The 18,618-nt window shown below is 51.4% G+C and overlaps 1 protein-coding gene across 4 annotated transcripts in view; it reads left to right on the top strand.

Moving 5' to 3' along the window:
• Positions 1 to 488: 488 nt before the first annotated feature.
• The window catches only part of PLEKHB1 (pleckstrin homology domain containing B1), a 36,553-nt gene continuing 18,423 nt past the window's right edge, over positions 489 to 18,618 (top strand). Inside the window, exons 1-5 of one of the 4 annotated variants that reach the window (XM_084624735.1) lie at positions 489 to 591; positions 2,040 to 2,099; positions 4,429 to 4,581; positions 12,696 to 12,798; positions 16,068 to 16,107. In XM_084624735.1, the coding sequence (XP_084480861.1) occupies positions 2,063 to 2,099; positions 4,429 to 4,581; positions 12,696 to 12,798; positions 16,068 to 16,107 (333 nt within the window). In that variant the 5' untranslated portion in view covers positions 489 to 591; positions 2,040 to 2,062. Of the gene's footprint in view, positions 644 to 713; positions 855 to 2,039; positions 2,100 to 4,428; positions 4,582 to 12,695; positions 12,799 to 16,067; positions 16,108 to 18,618 lie in introns of those variants that run through there. The other 3 variants (XM_084624737.1, XM_084624738.1, XM_084624736.1) reach the window with 3 other exon arrangements.

Raw genomic sequence — 18,618 nt, 5'->3', positions numbered from 1 at the left:
GCCCTCCCCTCCCCAGAGCCTTATGCAAGGGGACACACCCGGCGCGTCCCAGTGTCCGCTTCTTCCCTGCGATCCCTTCCCTGCGATCCCCTCCTGCGAGGCCACCGGCGCATCCTCTCTGCCAAGCGGCTGAAGCGCGACTAAAAACAGACAGCCCCGGCTGCGTGGCAGGGGCCCCGGCGGAGACCGCCCGGCCGCTTCTGCTGGCCCTGCCCCGATTCAGCCCTGCGCCTGTTCCTCTGCACGCCACCCAGCCGGAGCTTGCAGCGGGGGGGCAAGGAAAGCAAGCCCCGCTTCAGGCAGCCTGAGCAGGGGCACCTGCCGCCCCTTCTGCCTGACCTGCGCCGGGCACATCCAGCCGGCGAAGCAAGCGGCCCCGTTGCATCCTGGGGGCTGTCGTTCCGCCCTGGCTCGCCCCGCCGGGCAGGCCGCCGGCTGCAAAATACAACTCCCAGCGTGCGGCGCGAGCCGCGCTCCGGCCGCGGCTGTGGGCGCGGTGCTGGCTCGCGGCGCGCGCGCGGCTGGCCACGCGCGTCACAGAGGCGGGGGTTCTAGAGCCGCGGCGCGTGGCAGGGGCCTGCACAGTCCCAGGTAAAGGGTGCGCAGAGCTGGCGGCTGCCGGGGGGTGCGCGCCGGGCTGGCTGTAAGTTTGCCCGGGCTGGCGCGGGATGTGTTTGGCAGCAGGCGGCCGGTGGGGGCGAGGGGTCGGCAGGCGGACTGGGCGCCAGGAGTTGCCGCCTGCCCGTGAATTTCCACGGTGGCAGCACGAGCGTCCAGTGAAATTTGCCAGTAAGCGGGATGCCTGAGCTGTTTCCACCCGAGGACAGTAGACAGGTGATGCGCCGGGAGGGGAGGTAGGCAACACCGAGGCGCTGTCCAGGGGTGTGGCTTAGAGATGTGCGCCGCTGTACGGTGTGGCTGCATGATACAACTGGTGGGTCGCTTAGGAATGCTGCGTATTGGTCCATAAACACTGAAATATGTGAGACGACGGGTCATAGATTGGCTCTCAGGCTGTATGTAATGTACATACATACATACATACTGATGTAAGTTAGTAACATCTCTTATCCCCCCCCCCCAAAAGGACTGAAAATTGTGTCTTGCTACTCTTGACTTAAAAGAAGTGGGTGTATTCCTGTCTTTTACCCCCCCCTCTTTGGCTGTTGCCTTGGTCGGGGTAGTTAAGCACTTGAACAAATTGCCCGAGGAGGTTGTGGAATCTCTGTCTTTGGAGGTTTTTAAGAACAGGTTAGACAAACACCTGTCAGGAGAGGTTTCAGAGTAGCAGCCGTGTTAGTCTGTATCCGCAGAAAGAAAAGGAGGACTTGTGGCACCGTAGAGACTAACCAATTTATCTGAGCATGAGCTCATCCGATGAAGTGAGCTGTAGCTCACGAAAGCTCATGCTCAAATAAATTGGTTAGTCTCTAAGGTGCCACAAGTCCTCCTTTTCTTTTTGTCAGGAATGGGTGGGTTAGTTATTACGTAGTCCTGCCATGAGTGCAAGGGACTGGACTAGATGACCTCTCAAGGCCTCCTTCCAGTCCTACACTTCTATGATTTTTATGCACTAATGGGCTTTTTAAACTCTAGTAAGAGCTAATTTTCATCCATTTGCAACACTTGTTTGCTTTTTGCCTATCAGTCACTGTGGAAAGTTACCAAAGCCTTTGGGAGTTATTGCTTGTGATTGCAGGTATGTTCTGGATTTCTCCACTTGCATATACAGGAGAGCTGCTAATCCCTAAATCCCAATATGATTAATGGTGTAAAGAAAGGTAGTGGAGTTTTTTTCCCTCCTCAGTTCATATCACACAGATAATTAAATACTGCATCTATTTGACCCAGATTAGCTCTTAAATTTAGAACCCAAAATACTTTATTTTCACAGTTGCTAGGGGAAGCCTGCATGTGGGAAACGCAGTAGTTAAGACAGTAGCTTCCGGGAAAGCTGCTGCGTTATTTAGATGGCAATGACAGACTCCACTGTGGTTGTTTATTTTAACTCCGTGCCTTTGATGTTCCTGCCTTGATAGGTTTGGAAAGGCCTTTTAAAGCAATGGCGCTGATGAAGAGCGGCTGGCTTTGGAGACAGAGTAAGTTCAGTCTGTAATTTAGCTGTGTCATGCCAAAAAGATCTCTCTTTATTTGGGAGGGGAGGGGTGCACTGGGCTGGCTTCTCCTGGCTGGGTCCTCGTTGTTGTGGGTATTTGGGGACAACTTTTTTCTTCACATGCTCTGGGTAGCTGGCTGATGTGCTTATTACATGCACAGCCTGGATCCTGAGCACTTAAACATTTCATGTTAACCCACTGGCTGCAAGATAGTGTGTTTGCCTTGAGGACTGGGCTCTTGGAATTGCCCTAAAGTGTGTAAGAACCTGATAGCAGACAATCCTGCCTCTGATGATAGAGATCTACTAAAGTATATGCTTTAGTTCAATAACAAGTTACTGGGCTAAGTGTAAGAATTACTGAGTGTAACTGGTCTGTATTATGTAAGAGTCAGGCTAGATGGCCCCATCTGGCCTTACAAATCTAGGCTGTCTTTCTGTTTGAGAAAACCCAGGACACGTGACTTCCAGTACTGTGCTATGCTTCCTGAATAGCCGTGCCCTGGTAATGACGTGAAGGCTATACCTGGCGGGCCATTGTGCTCCTGTCACTCTAACTCTAGTTGTTCTGGGCCTGGGAATGACTGCAATAGCACAAGCCTGTCACAAGCACCAGCTATTGTCTTTGTTGACCTTACTTTCATTGTAACAATCTGTGGGCCAGATTTTCATAGAATCATAGAATATCAGGGTTGGAAGGGACTTGTCTCCTAATTCGCACTTGGTGAGGAATACTTCAGCCAAGTAAGTCAGTGAGACTACTCAGGCGAGTAATTCATCACCCAGGTGAGTCAAGGGTTAACAGTCTGGCCCCAGAGTAGGTTTTTCTATCCCTCCCAGCAGCGTGGTATCTGAGAGCTGAGTATGTGACCAAGTTGCTGTGATTTCTCCTTTGTTTGTAAAGCGCTTGTTGGGGGCTCTGATTAAAACTTTTTGGCCTTCCCTATTTGAACTATATTGGGCCGGATTCTCCACTGCTCTATGCTTTGTGCAGCCGCTTACCGCTGGGTGTGAAACACCACCATTCTGTTCTGGCATCACCTTCCCTTCACTTTTCCCAGGTGTCAACCACTACACAAGGGGCAAGGCAGAGGAGAATCAGACCCCGAGTGCCCCCAAATGCTCTAGGGGCTTTACATGGAGAAACAATAATGAACAGGGCCAAGCACCAAAGAGCTTGCAGTAAATCAGACATGAGGAAGAAAGACAAAAGGGCTCAGTAATGAACCTGACTATATACAGAAGGTATAAGGAGCCTGCTTACTCCCTGAGCAAGCTGTCTACTCTACAGCTCCAGACCCTACATAGGGGCCAGAGCAACATAGCTGCTACTCTCCTCCTCAGATGGGCAGGAAGTAAAAAGCCAAAACTCCGCCCCCCCATGATGCCATGCCAGCAGAGCTGAGCCAGAATGAAGGGGGCAGTGAGTTGTGCCATCAAAAGGGCTGGGGCATCCTATTTCACCCCTGTAGCCGGGGGAAGCAAGGACAGAATTGTGACTTTGCGGGTGGGTCTACACTTGGAGCTGGCCAGGTACTTTCCAGCGCAAGGAGATGTACGTGTGCTAGCTCTGAGCGCGCTAGAAATAAAAGCATAGCTACAGAGAGTGAGCAGCGGGGGTGGCCAACCCGATCGTAATCCTGTCCGAGGTCTGCTGTTACGCACTTAGGACCGCTAGCTCCTCCCACAGCTACGCTGCCATTTTTAGCACGCTAGCTTGATCAAATCTAGCACAGGTATGTCTCCTCAAGCTGGAAATGACACCTCCAGCTCCAGTGTAGACATACCCTGAGAAGCACTATCCCTGCTCTGCTACTGCGACGCTGCCCCTTGCCTCCAAAGGGCTCAGGTATGAGACAATCTAAGATCCTGAGCGTGCTTTCGCCACGCAGCACACCTCACGGTTGTCTGTATGTTTCTGTTTATCAGACTGGTCTTTGCTTTGGGCTGTTATTTTCTGCTTTAAAGCAAGACCTGTGCTCCCCACTCAGCAACTCAAACTGGGTGTCTGGTCTGTCTCCAGTAAGACAAGCCTTTCATGTGTTAAAACCTACATGGGAGAGAAGAATACCGCAAACTAAAAGGGCTTTTTAATTTAGCAACCAAAGGCAGAGTGAGATCCAGTGGCTGGAAGCTGAAGTCAGCAAAGCTCTCCTTGTTTCAACGAGGCGTGTGTAGCGCTCAGAGGCGGTGAGAACAAGAGGTTGGATGCTTTGCCCTATCAGCAGCCCTGCAGGAGGAACGTACTACTATCTGAATGACTGACGTCTGTCTGGATTTTGCCCTCACCCCCTTCCTCCTTGCTATTGCAGGTTCCATTTTGCGACGCTGGAAAAGGAACTGGTTTGTCCTGTGGCTAGATGGTGGCCTTGTATATTACCAGGATGAGACTCAGCGTGACCTGGAGGGCAGGATCCACATCAAATTCAACTGCCGGGACATAAAGACTGGCCGCGAATGCAGAGGTGAGCGAATACCTCTGGGGGTCCCGCTGCACCTCGTGCTTTCTACGCCCTTGCTTCTGCAGTGTCTAAGATGTTGGGAGAACTGTCCCCTGAGGCTCCCAGTGTCTGGTTTGTGCATGCTGTCTGTCTTTGTAGTGTGCTGCTAAGCTAGTTACTCTGTCTAGTATGGAGCTGAGCATTCTGCTGCTCTTTGGTAAATAATACTACTGCTTCATTTATCCATCAATTACACTGCCCTTTACAAAAAGAGGCAAGTATCCTTGTCTTCCACTGTACAAGTGGGGAAACTGAGGCACAGACGTTCCTTGGCAAGGTCACACTGAGTCAGTGGCAGAACCGGGATTAGCACCCAGCTCTGACTCTCAGTGCAATGCTCTACCCGCTGGACTATGCTGCCTTTCATGTTCACACTCAGTGTTGTGGCCTTGTTGGACTTGCGTGATTTAAAGGGATGCTGTAATAAAAATAAACTCGCTGTTTCATGCGTCAGTTCTGGGGTTCCGTCCTCGCTCTTTCGGCTCACTCTGCCCCTGTCCTAGTTGTGACCTCCACGACTGCGCCATGTGCTCTGGCTGCGAGGTGATCCGTAGGGGTGCTCTGCAGGTTTGTTTACCTGGCGATGAGTGGCTTCTGCTCGCCATGTCTGGTATGCGTCGCCTGCTGTCCCACCTCCAGAGGAGCAGAGCTCGTTGTGGGCTTCTAAACCAAAGTGTCCTGAACAGGACGGCTGTGTGCCGCCTCCATTACCCAAACACGTCCCTCATCTCTGGAACCTCTGCCTTCCTTTGGGGTTAATCATGCGTGAGCTTTCCAATCTGCTGCCCACTCCATGGGGTGAAGGTATTCAATGTGGGCAAGGCTGGGTTCTCTGGGCCCCTTCTGGGAAAGGGAGAAAAGTCCCCTAATAATGACCAAAAGATACAACTTCGCAGTCCTATGTAGATGTAACTTCAAAAGCACCTCACATGTCAAACTTCCGCCATTTCAGAGATGGCAGAGTCCAGGCAAACCCAAGCCAATGTTCTGAACCTTGGTTCCCTGAAATTCATTTTCATCTTGTTCCCACAATCCACAGAGAAAGCAACGGTCTCTTCTCCAAAACTCCAGTTTTCACATGTCTCCCAAGACAAGACCATTTCTTGAGGGACTATAGAGAACACCAGTGGTTAGGCAGTTGGAGTGAGGGCTGGCATGCTTGTTACCTCGGTGACTAAGTGAGATGCTGCTTATTGCTTGAAGTGAGGTGTTGAGCTTGTGAGTGACCTGTTCCTTCTGTTGTTGATGAGGACTTATTTGGAACCTGAACTCTTGATTATAATAAACGCTACGTGAATCCGAGAATGTGTCTGAATATATGTCTGAGTACTACATAATGAATACACGAGCCCGGGGCAGTGGAATATACTCTACACAAGATGTGAGCCCGTTTTTCTTTTGGGTGAAGAGGGAGAGTCTCTCTCTTCCTTGGTTTGCATTTTGTTGTTGTTCTGGTGACTCAATACATGGTACTGTATTGAGTCGGCAAGTTGTATTATCCCTCAGGCAGTTGGAACAAAGGAAACTCCTATGGCACAAAGCTCCTTTCTTGTGCTTCTGATCGCAATAACAACACTGCATTTCTATAGAGCCCTCTCTCTGAGGATCTCAAAGTGCTTGATTATGGAGAGGCAAGAGTTTTTCTTTCCTTTCCATAGGTCAGGTTGTTGATAGATTCCATTATAAAGCCGTGTTTTAGATCTCATATCACTTTTTGGCTTGACAAATCAGTTTGGCCTGAAAATTGCCAGATTTAGTCTGAGATTTCTGCCAAGTCTGAAGAAAATGTATCAAACCAGGTTTGGATAACAGGTCACCAAAAAGTGGAAATTTTTACTCCCACTTCCACCCCTAATTTCTCATCTCCCCTTTGCTCATAATGGTTTGCTGTTGCCCTTCCAATTTCCACAGTTCAATCTACTTAAACTCCTGCATTGGCTCCATTTGAAGAAAATCTATTGTAATCCATCTCTCTCTTTTATATAAAACTTAAAATATGGTGTCTTTACTTACCTATACACTAGGAAAAATGCAAGCTATATAAAAGCCAACCAAAAAACCTTGGGAAATTCCAGAAGCTTTCATTCAAGCAATCAGTTCAAGCCATAAACTGATAGATTTACAAAATTCCAAAAATACACATCATCAACATATCCACCAATATTATCCTAAATGAGCGTTATACACTTTTCCCAATAGACTACAAACGCAGCAAGAAATGGCAGGAATAAACAGTTTATCCAAAAACTGCTGGTTGCTAAAGTATTAACCTATATTGCCCAATTAACAATAATCCTTTATTTAAAAATTGATTTTGGAGTATTAAAGATAGCAAAAATAAAGTAAAAAAAGCCCCCGTAAACAACTTAAAACAAAATTTTCCAGCATTCCACAGGTCAGAGTTAAGGTTATTGTGTTGTGATTAAATGCTTTTTTTTAAAAAAATTGTTTGTTTATATTGTATGGGGCAATGTAGTATTAGTGATGTCTCCTTAACTGTTCAGTTCCTTGTTTTTAAGTGCTTGGGTTATTCAAACTACTTGTTTTTGGTCACGCCAAGTCATCAGGGGGAAACGATGTATTCCTGCATGACATTTGTTCACAACCTTGCTCCTCGGAGGCTGGACTATACGGCCACAAGAGAATACAGGTGTTGCTGTGAGTCTGACGTTGTCATTGGATATGACAGACAGCCACAGTTGGTGATGTTTGTCTCCTCTGGGTTCATGGCTGTACCTGCCAGGGCTCATGGTGTTCTCAAGGAGCCCTGGAGCTAAGATGGCTGCCCCTTCTTACCTGTGCAGTATTGTCCCCAGCTGCACCTACATTCCATACACCATAAACCTGAGGAGAAGGGGCCCAACAAACTAACCTTCTGCAAATCTCTCCTTTGTGCTGCTGTTTGCCTGAACCATGCTCTGTCTCTATGCTTTATCTGGGATTGTTGCTGGCTTCTTTGCCATTCATCCTCCAGTGGCTAGAGCAGGGGACTGGGCCTTAGCATCCCTGGAGCCCAATTAGTTCATCACTTGCTTGCGTTCAACTCCCGTTGTGGGCATGCAACCAGCAGGAAGACCAATGAATTGCGAAGCACATTTCCCAAGGAATGCCACTACGTAGTCAGCGATCATGTGGGCCAACAGCTTCAGCGGTGCGATAAGATTGCCAAGAACAGACACAGGCCGAACATCCAGCCAGATCGTTTTAAGGACCCAGCAAGAGATCAATCCGGGTAGTGCTTGCTCAGCAAGGAGGCCACGTCCCTTTGGAATTTGCCTTGATGATGACGAACTAGGAGGATAGCTAGGTGTCTGGGTTTTAGTCTTGGCTCGGCCACAGGCTTCCTACATGACCTTGGGCAAGTCACTTTCTCTCTTGCGTTGCTTCCCCATCTGTAACAACGTGATGATGATGTGTCTCTGCCTCACACAGGGGTGATGAGATTTAACTCATTGAAGTATGCAAGTTTGCTTTGAGACCCTGAAATGAAAGAGGCACAGAAAGGCAAACTATGTCCTGGGGTTTCTTCCTTCAAAACAGTGCTGTATTTCAAGGGGGCTGTAACTGTAAACAGTGTAACATCAGACTCCCTTAGGAACGGCTCAGGGAACTGGTATGATGTAGGGTATGACAGAAAGCCTTGCAACTCTCGTTTCCTGGTTCAAACCTGTCCCAGGCTGTTAGCGAGTGAAAGCTTTTTGCTAGCCAATGTAAACTGGAGTTGACACGCTTAGTGGGCAAGTATCCACATCACAGGGCTGCTTTGCTCTTCCTTCAGCAAGGAACGACTGGATAGGCTGCGGAACCACTCCCTCATTCAAGAGATTATCACTGGTATGACAGTGACACCCAAACTGGGCTGGGTCTCTACCCATTCCCAGCTCTTGCCTGTTCCCTGGTCTAACCTGTTATAGAGGGGGAAGGGTGGTTAAGGCACTGGACTGGGAACTCTGGTGAGCAGGGTTCTGTTCTCAGCCCAGACTTCTCTGGCAAGTCACTTAGCCTGTGCCTCAGTTGTCACTGGTCCCTCCAGCTCAAGGAGAAGGCATGTGCAGGGACTGTTGGAAGGCAGCTGCATGTAACTAGAGGACTCACTCTCCAGAGCTGGCAGCCAGCCGTAAACCTGACTTAACCCTAGGGCAGAGTATAAATAAAGGAGCAAACAAGGGTCACTATCTCCAGCAAAGTGTGACAGACCTTGCTGCGTTGTTGCAAACTTCCTCCTGCAGCAGTGCCCTGCCCCGCCATCACCAGCCCATCTGACTTTGCATTAGTGCTCGTCCTCACTCTTTTTGTTTGCTCTTTGCCTTCCGAGGAGAAGATCACGTGGCCGAGCGGCTTCCATCCCTCCTGGGCTGGGGTAGGCTCGTCTGTGGCAATCAGGAGTCCCAGCAGCGTTAGTCTGTTGGGCAGCAGATTGCAGCCGACCTCATGGGGAAGTACAGCTCCACGTCACTATGCAGGAGGAACTCTCTCCTGTTGGGTTACTCCACTCCGAGCAGCCCCTCCAGACCGGAGATGATGCTCTGAGACCAGCACTCTGCGCCTGACCACCAGCACAGGGAGCTGCTCCTCCCTCGGCAGCAGAACGCCTCCTCGTAGTGCTGCTGTTATCCTTTGTTCTCGGGAGCGGCCGCTGTCACTTGGAGCTTCCCAGTCTGCCTGCTCGCCCCCAGAGTAGCTATGCTACCGGGGCTCTGGAGTCAGGGTTGGAGAGCAGCATTCCCTTGCAGAGGATGCCCCTGTCTGTGGTGGTGTTTCCCTGGTTGGCAGGCCTCTCTGGAGGGCAAGGGGAGGCAAAGGGAAGCTCCCCTAGTGGTTGTGCCAAGTGAAGCCAGGTAATGTTCACTCTCATCCTGAGGGAGGGGCCCCTTAGGCAGAACTGCCAGGAAGGTGGTTCTCAACCTGCGGCCCGTGGGCCTCTTGCGGCCCAATCAGCACACAGCTGCGGCCCATGTGACATCCTCAGGGCCATATAGGTAGTATTGGATGCAGCCCGCAATGGTAAATAGGTTGAGAACCACTGACCCGGGGAGATGGGATAGTTCAGGCCCATCCTGGGTCTGGGAGCGCTGCAGCAGTTCTGGTCCCGTGCTATCTGGGCAGTACCTGAGCCCATGGAAACAAGTGCTGGGACGTGCCCAGGTGCCAGCTTGACAACCCCAAAGATGGCAGCCCGAGCTTCCCCCATGTACCCCCTACTGATATGGCTCAGCCCTGATCTGACAGCCTCTGGCTTCTCTCTGCTGGAGAGGACAGAAATCGTGTGAGTGGCTCACTGTGGCAGGGTGGTCACCCGCTCCAGCCCTGACAGGGTTAAAGCCAGCCCTGGGAGAGGGCTAGGGGCTGGGAGAAAAGCCCAGGCTGCTTAAGGGAGCAGCTGCAGCTGTGGCCAGCTCAATCAGGGCCCAGCTGGCCCTTATAAGAGAGCAGTGGGCCAGGAGCAGGCTGTCTCTCTCTGACTGCAGAGAGGGAAGGACCTGCCTGCCTGGGACCTAAACGGGAACCTGAGGTGGGGCAGTGTTGGGGGAAGGCAAGAGAGCTGGGGAGCTTCTGCCTGGAAACCCCCCAGGCTGCAGGGCCTTGTGCAGGGCCTAAATAGGTTCGGGGGCTCCAAAGGGGCAGCCCGGGGCTGGGTAGAGGCAGTAGGTCCTACCCCCCTTGCCTGTGATGACTGGCTTATACAGACTGAAGTTGGGCCCAGTGAAAGAGGGCTAGATGGTGACTGGCAGTAGCCCATAGGCTGAGGCAAGGTGGGATTATGGGGTTTGGGGGATCCCTGGGGAGTGCAGACCCAGAGACTGGGGGGGATACTGCTGGGGCAGAACCCCCAGATAAAGGGGCACCGGGGTCTGGGAGGGACAGGGAGGCCAGCGGCAGCAAGGCACCGATAGGCAGAGGGCGCTCCAGGTCAAAAGAGGTAATTCCCAGGACGACAGACAAGAGGCACTGCAGGGGTGAGTCTCGCCCCCATTACACTCACGCTACAGTCTGTCCTGCCCACCAGATTCTGGACTAGGACTGCCAGCCTCATTTCCCCAGAGGGCTCTTTGGCAGCCTGTGAGGGAGAATGAATTGTATCTGCTGTGTCGTTTGCTGGGAGGCTGCATGGCCAGGAAACTGAGCTGGAACTTGGGAGAGCTGGGTTCTAGTCCCAGCTCTGCCACTCACCTGCTTAGTGACTTGGGGCAAGTCACGTCCCTGCTCTGTGCCTCAGTTTCCCCATCTGTAAAATGAGGATTATGATACTGACCCTGCTACATAAAGTGTTTTCAGATCAATGAGTGAAAGTCATTATTATTTATTTATTTGTTTATTTATTAATGAGTGGGCTGGGAAGGGCTAGCTGACTGGCTCTGACCCGAAGGGCTGGGTTTCTTTTTGGGTTAGGTGTCCATCCTGTCATATTAGCCTAACTGCTAGGGTCTGCGATTGTCATGCCATTACTGGCAGGCTCTCTTAGACTGCTGACCCGTGGCTAGATGTTTCCTGCTGCATTGCTGGCTCCACCCTCACCATGCATGAGACGGCAGGGCTGCACTGGGGGGAGATGATGGCAGGGCTGGATGAAGACGTAGGGGTGCTGTATGGACATGCCTAGGCTCCTGACCTCCCAGGATGACGTGGTTAGAATCTCTGTGCACCTTTAAAATGAGAGTGGTTCTGTTTGTAGCTCCCATGGTTGCAAAGAAAACACTGAAAACAAGACCTGTGTGTAAGTGATGAGGTGACATCTGCCTGAGTCTGTGGAGAGCTTCAGTCAATAGATCTGAGAGGGGCAAATTGCCTCAGTCATCCCTGTGACCTGTTATCTCTGAAGCCTGTTGCTCTAGCAGCCTCTGCCGGGCAAAGGCATGGGGGCGGGGCTTGCTGCCAGTCCCATCGGGCAAAGGCATGGGGGCGGGGCTTGCTGCCAGTCCCATCGGGCAAAGGCATGGGGGCGGGGCTTGCTGCCAGTCCCATCGGGCAAAGGCATGGGGGCGGGGCTTGCTGCCAGTCCCATCGTGGCTCTGCTGGTCTGGTATCAGTAAGGTTAAGATTTTGTCACGGTTATTTTTAGTAAAAGTCACGCTCAGGTCACGGGCGATAGACAAAAATTCATGGGAGCTCTGACCTGTCCGTGACTTTTACTAAAAATAATGGGGGGAGAGAGGGCTGTCGGAATCTCCATGGGAAGGACTGACAGCCCCAGCCCCACTGCCACAGGGGGCCCAGCCCCGGCTCCAGACCCTGCCGAAGCCGTGGGGAGCGGGCATGCAGCCCACGAGGAGCGTGAGCGTGCTGAAAAACTCATGAAGCTGCAGAACCGGAGGGGCAGTCGCATCTTTTTGCCGCAGCACAGGGGACGGCGGGGGGCTGAAGCCACAGGGGACAGGAGGGGTGCACAGCCTGCCTCCAGCCCCAGCTGAAGCCCCAGGGGAGGGGTGGCGCACAGCCCCAGCTGAAGCCCCAGGGGAGGGGTGAAGGGGATGGCGCACTGCCCCGACTCCGGCCCCATCCGAAGCCACAGGGGAAAAGGTTCGCACAGCTCCGGTTCCTGCCACAGCTGCGATGGGGGTGGGGTACACAGCCCCAGTTCAGGCCTAAGTCGTGGGTCGGGGATACACAGCCCCGGCTCCACCACTGACCGTCAAAGCCAAAGTCCCAGAGGAATCCCTGACTTCCCTCATCTCCGTAACTAAATCGTACCCTCAGATACCAGGAAGGGCCCCACGCGCCCCGAGGGGTGGGTGAGCACTCCCTTCTCCAGGACAGACCCATGCCCACCTGAATAAAGTGAGTGAGGCTTGCACACTGTGGAGTGGCAATGAACCCCTGAGCATACGGCTCTTGAGTGGCACCCCAAGGTCAGTAAGGTTATAGTTCAGGGGGGCTTGGCCATGCCGTGGGGATGTGGCTGGGGGAGGCCCTTTCGTGGGGTTGCAACTAGGGACTTGGAGTGCCCGGATCCTGAGGGGAAGGAGGTGCTGTCTGGGTGTGCGTGTGTGCGAGCGAGCAAGCGTGTGCACGCTCGTGCACATACTAGGTTTGCTAGCTGCACCCCTGCCCTGACTCCTCTGATGTGCTTTGGCTTCCAGATGTGCAGCCCCCGGAAGGGAAGAGCCGAGATTGCCTGATGACGATTGTGCTGCGAGATGGCTCCAAAGTGACCCTGTGTGCAGAGAGTGAGGACGACGCGGTGTAAGTAACTCCCGGAGGTGCCGCACGAACAGCGGTAGGATGGCGAGGATGCCCCCATTTTATACCACGCCTGTCTCTGCTCCACTTTAATGCTTGTTCGTGGCCAGTGACCAGAAACCTGCCAGAGGCATAAACGTCACTGGACTGTTGCAAGAGACACCCCCTCCTGGGAGCCACGGTGTGTTTCCATTCGCCGTCTGGGGGACAGCAGTCCCGCAGCGTCCATGGAGTCTGCTCCTGTACAACGCAAACATGGTGAAAGGAGCATGCTCCAGCATCGGGTTGGCAACATTGTTAAGGGACTGTTTGCCAAGCACCCCACCCACCCGCCACACAATAGTATTTTTACTGTTGTTCTTATCGTTATTATTAATCATACTAAGCAGTACTCGCCTACATTCACCAGGGGTATTTCTTGCTGCTTTTTGCAGCACTCAGCAACTCATCTTGTACAGAGATTGAAAAAATAAAAGGGGGAGCATGGCCCCTGACAACCCCCCCCGCCTGTTCCGGCACCCCGGCCTCAATCCAGCACCTTTTACAATAATAATCAACTTACCTCCCCAGAGTGTAAAACGTTCAAGTTAAGGGTGATGGCTGGCCTTGAATTACAGTGAGGAGTGCCCCCATTGGATTCACTTTTGGGCCACATCTGTATCGGGCTATCTGGGTTCTTATATTGGTGCCCCTCACACAGGATCCGAGTGCTTCTTGTGTCACTGATAGTCAATATAAAACACACGGGGCCAAATTCATCTCTGGTGCAAGCAACCCAACTGACTTCAAATGATTTACACCAGGTGTGTGTCTGGCCTGTTGTGTGTGCATTTCCCCCCTCCTCTTCCCGGGTGAAGTGGGAAGTGATTTACATAACTTTAAAGAGCATAATCAGAGGCTAGACACCAGAACAGACCTGCTGTGATCACATGACCCAGCTGCACCCCTGGCTATGGTGCTGCCCCAGGGAATGAGCTAACAGGGAATTAAAGATTAGTGGGGCTGTCAAACAGCATTAAAGTCACGGGGATGCACGCACACCCAGCTAAACTGGGGTCATGCACTGTGACAACTTCCAGCAAGCCGGGTGGCTTCCTGACTGTGAACCCATCAAAGGAATCTTGCTCTTACTTTCTCCAGGCGTCTAGGGTTAAGGTGGCGTTGAATAAGACCAAATTCCATTGTGTTTGGGCAGAGGAAGGATTGTCCAGTGGTTATAGTGCTAAATGGGGACTTGGGAGTTTCCTGCTCTACCACAGGCTGATACGTGATCCTGGACAAGTCATTGTTCTTTGGTTCCCAATCTGTACACAAGGGATAATAGCACCACCCTACCCCACAAGGGTGTGGTGAGGATATATACGTTCTGGGTTGTCAGGGTCTTAAATACTATAGTAACAAGGACCAGATAAGTACCATGGATAGATGTGGTGGCTATTAATTACTTTAATCAATTTAAGTAGCCGTAAGGAATATGATTTATCGGGCTCCCAAGACAAGAAAAAAAACCAAACTTGGCACTGTAGTTATTCACCTACTCCATACAAACGTAAGATCTTCTGTATCATAGTGTTTTTCACTAATTAGGGACATATTTTTCCCCTCTGAGTTACATACCTGGGATTAAAGTGAGTGCAGATCCCAGTGCAGGAGCCCTAAGAACCAGTCCAAATTCTGATGATGGAATAGTGAACTGTCCTGTAGTTATCGGGGGTTGGACTAGATGACCTTCTGGGGTCCCTTCCAACCCTGATATTCTATGATTCTATTTCTGCACGCAGTCTAGGAGTCAGTACTGTAAATAATTCCACTATGTAGCTAGGGAGACACCCTGTGATACACAGCTGAGATTAGACTCTGAGATTAGCCTCTGTGAGGATATAGGGTCAGAGAAGTGGCTAAGTAGAAGTGGCACCTTCTTACTCAACAGCTCTGCTTCCTGTCTGCCTTTAACTTTTATCTGCTGGTCTCATTAGCGTACACCTGTCTTCGCTCCTTTTAGCCCTGCTGAGGGATGCAGCTTTGGGAGAGCGAGCTGGGTTCTGTTTTGCCTCTCTTGTGTCAGCCTGGTTCCAGATGCAGAATATTAATTGCAGGTGTTGATGTTTGAGGCATAAAGAACCCAGCTGAGTTTTCAGCTCTGAACAGTTTGTGAGACTGTCGGATAAAAAGGCCTGGCTTGGAAACTGATGGCGTTTAGATTGGCAGTCACCAATGGATAATAAATATGGAAATTCCATAATGTCACTTTAAAGGAGAAGTGGGGCCAAATTGAAACCTCTCCAATCCCAACAGCCACCTCCTCGGCTAACTAACCAGAACTATCTCGATCTAAGGAGATTCCCAGGGGCACAGGTTCTCCTCCCAGTTCCTGGTTCATTCCTGGTGAAAGGTTCCTGGCCCTTTGTGAAAGGAAGGGCCTAGTCCAGGGGTTCTCACAACAAATTTTTTGGTGGCTTCAGAGTGTGGCCACCAATTCTTGCTGGTGGCCGCTCTGACAATTTTTCCTAAAATAATTAACTTTGGGAAAAACAAATAAATATGCACATCAAAATCATTGTAATTTATTTATTGCTAGCTAGTAAGTCTGCTGCTGTGAAAAGTGATATTAAAAAACATACAAGTATCACTTTTCACAGCAGACTTACTCAGCCTCAGCAAGCCTGGGGACAAATTAAGCCCTGGATGGGGAGGTGGATGGAGAGGCAGCAGGGACCAGGGGCGATGAGGGGTGAGGGAGGCAGCGGGGAGCCAGAGCCTGAAGCTCGGGGGATGGGGCCCCAGGAAGGAGCTTGACGCTCCGGGGCCATAGCCGGAAGCCCCATGGCCAGAGCCTGTCACCCTGCCATCCCAGGGCTGAAGCCCAAACCCCACCATCCCTGGGAAGGTGGGGAATTCACAGGCTGCCTTCTCCTCCCGTGTTGTGTCCCAGGTGTCTCCAGAGGGGGGCAGGGCCCAACTCCTGCTGGCAGCCCCAGCAACCAACATTAAGGTGGCACATCCAAGAGCAACAGGGAAGGGGAGGGGTGGCTGGTTTGCCCCCCAATCACTGCCCAGGAGGCTGTGGCCACAAGAAAAGCCCGTGGTGGTCACATGCGACCATGGTGCCTGCATTTGAGAATCGCTGGCCTAGGCGCTGTGCTGTTTGCTGAGCTCCCTGATAGTAGAGCAGCGTTGAGAGATTAACCAAGGAAGAGCTTTGCCTTGATGTGGTTTTAAAATTGCTCCAGGCATCTATTTGCTCACATATTGTTGTCCCATTTTGTTTACAGCGCCTGGAAGATGGCAGTGCTGGAGGCGAAAAACACCCCGGTGAGCCTTTCCTTCTTCCATTTCATAGGGCTCTTATTACAGGCTGCAAATAATGAGCTGTCTTCTTCCATCTCCCCTCCCCTGTCCACCGCCCCCATCCCATAGAGTCAGTCAGTGGAGGAGTGTGGCGGGGGAGGCTATATGCACAAAGGCATCTCGTCCCAGAGAGTGGGAAGAGGCATGACCATACCTGGAGAACTGCATTCCCTTTTGGGCACCTCCGTACTAAAGAGATACGGACAAACTGGATGGTGCTCAGAGAAGAGCAACTGAGAGGATTCGAATTCACGAGGGGTTGATTTATGAGCCGAGGTTAAGGTCTTGATCCAAAGCCCCTTGAAGGCAGTGAGGAGTCTTTCAGCTGACTTCATTGGTCCTTGAATCAGGACCTTCTTAATAAATTTTGCTCACTATCATTACCAATTATTTGCCCCAGCTGAGATTGGAGCCTCATTATGCTAGGTGCTGAGCAGACACCTAGTAAGAGGCAATCCCTGCTCCAAGGAGCTCTTTACCTAAACAGGCAAGGCAGACAAAGGATGGGAGGGGGAAGTGAGTCACAGGGAGGGGAAGCAACTTGTCCAAGGTCACTGGACAAGAACCCAGGTCTCTTCTGACTGCCAGGGCAGTGCTGTGTCCGCTAGACCACACTACCTCTTGAGTTTAACGAGGCAATGACTAGGGATATCGGTCTGGAGCTGCCTAAAGGGATTAGTTTTATGGATGTAAGTGGTTATTTAGTGTAATGCACAGTTTTATAACCAGGAGGATTGGGCTGAAAATAATAAGCTGGACAAAAGCCTGAGGGAACATACCGTAGGGAGAAGCCCTGCCCCAGCTGGGGGATGGACTTGCTAACCCAGCAGGCCTCCTCCATCTTGAATATCTAAGATTCTTTTGTTTCTACCCATGACGGAGCAACTGAGCCAGGCCTATGCCAGCAGCCCAACAAAGAGGAGCCTATACCAGAGCGAGGGCTGCTGCTGGACCCTACAGATAATGGGAGAATTGTTCTGTCCAGGGACAGAGTGCACTTCATCCCAGGCCTCGCCTCGGATGGCTTTGCTCCTAGCACTGTAAAGATAGAGCAGGACCCCTTCATCCAAATGGGCCGGGGTGGGGGGGGGTAATATGGACTAAAGGGGCATTGGATAAACTAAGGGCGCTATGAGGCAAACGATGCCTGTTCAGGGACAGGAATTAGGATCATGGGGGTGTACGCTGGAGGGGAGCGGGGGATATGTCAGGGAAGAGGGGATTGGCTAAACTGTGTTCTAATCCAGTGTTTTTTGTTGGATCGTTGGACTCTTTGTTGGAGCCACCTTGTGGTGGACTGGTGGACGGCTGTTCCCATGCGTCTCCTTGGGGCATGGCCAGACACAGGTGTCGCCTTCCCACCATTTGCTCTGTCCAACCCTTGACTGTCTCTGTGTTGTGGTGGTGATGCTCCTGTGCTTGTTTCTCATCTCAAATACTGTTACACCCCCTACTTGCTGCTCGGGATGGTTGCGGGAGCCTATTGGTTGCTTACGTGGGGCTGGGAGACGTGTGCTGTCGTGGTTGTTCCTGTGGGCGTGGGAGCAGGGATGAGAAGCTGTGCGCCTAAGCTTCTCCTACAGCCGATTTCCTTAAGAGCTGCAGGGTGGCTTTCAAGGATCCGCTCGCTGCCTTGCTTACAGACATTGGAGCAAATTTTTTGCAGTGGGGGTTTGGGGCAGATAGTGGATGCAGGGTAATGCATCTTTTCCTGTCCCCACTGCTCCTTGCCTCAGCCCATCTCCCTCTGGATTGATTAGACACCCTTCCCTCACCTCCCACACCCCCCATGCTGGGATGCCCACTACCCTAGTAAACCCTATGAGCATTTACCTTGCTCATTTCCTTTGTTTGTAGGATTTCTGACTTGACTTTTATACAATACTCCACCAACAAAGTCCCACCACAATATTTCTGCTCTGCTCAGTGGTCATGAGACAGGTTAGGTGGCAGAGTCCATGCTACTCCATGTGGTATGTACAGCACGTAGACTGTGAACCTGACTGATCTCACACCAGTGGTATGCAGGAGCCAGTCCACTGAAGCCGGTGATGTAAAACTGGTGTAAGTGAGAGGAGAATCGGGCTCAGTGTGAAGCTGTATGCGAAGGGCCAGTTGGTGTTTTGTATTATTGATTTATAAAAGAAAAGGATGTCCAGAGAGACCTTATTTTAAAAACGTGTGCAATTGGGCAGTTAAGGTGGAGCATCTCACCATAAAGAGAAGCAGTGGGGCCAAGTGGGTAGAGCACTGGACTTGGACTCAGGAAATCTGGGTTCTGTTCCCAGCTCTGTCACTGGCCTGCTGGGTGATGCTGGGCTAGTCACTCCACTGCTCTGTGCCTTAGTTTTCCCATCTGTAAAATGGGGATAATGCTGACCTCCTTTGTAAAGTGCTTTGAGATCTATGATAAAAAGTACTATATAAGAGCTGGATATTATTATGACTAAGGTTGTATTGCCTGATTTGCTTAGT

Source organism: Lepidochelys olivacea (assembly GCF_965140295.1).
Source record: "Lepidochelys olivacea isolate rLepOli2 genome assembly, chromosome: 1".
NCBI lineage: Eukaryota > Metazoa > Chordata > Testudines > Cheloniidae > Lepidochelys > Lepidochelys olivacea.
Note: the sequence above shows the minus strand (reverse complement) of the source record. Positions and strands in the feature narration are given on the sequence as shown.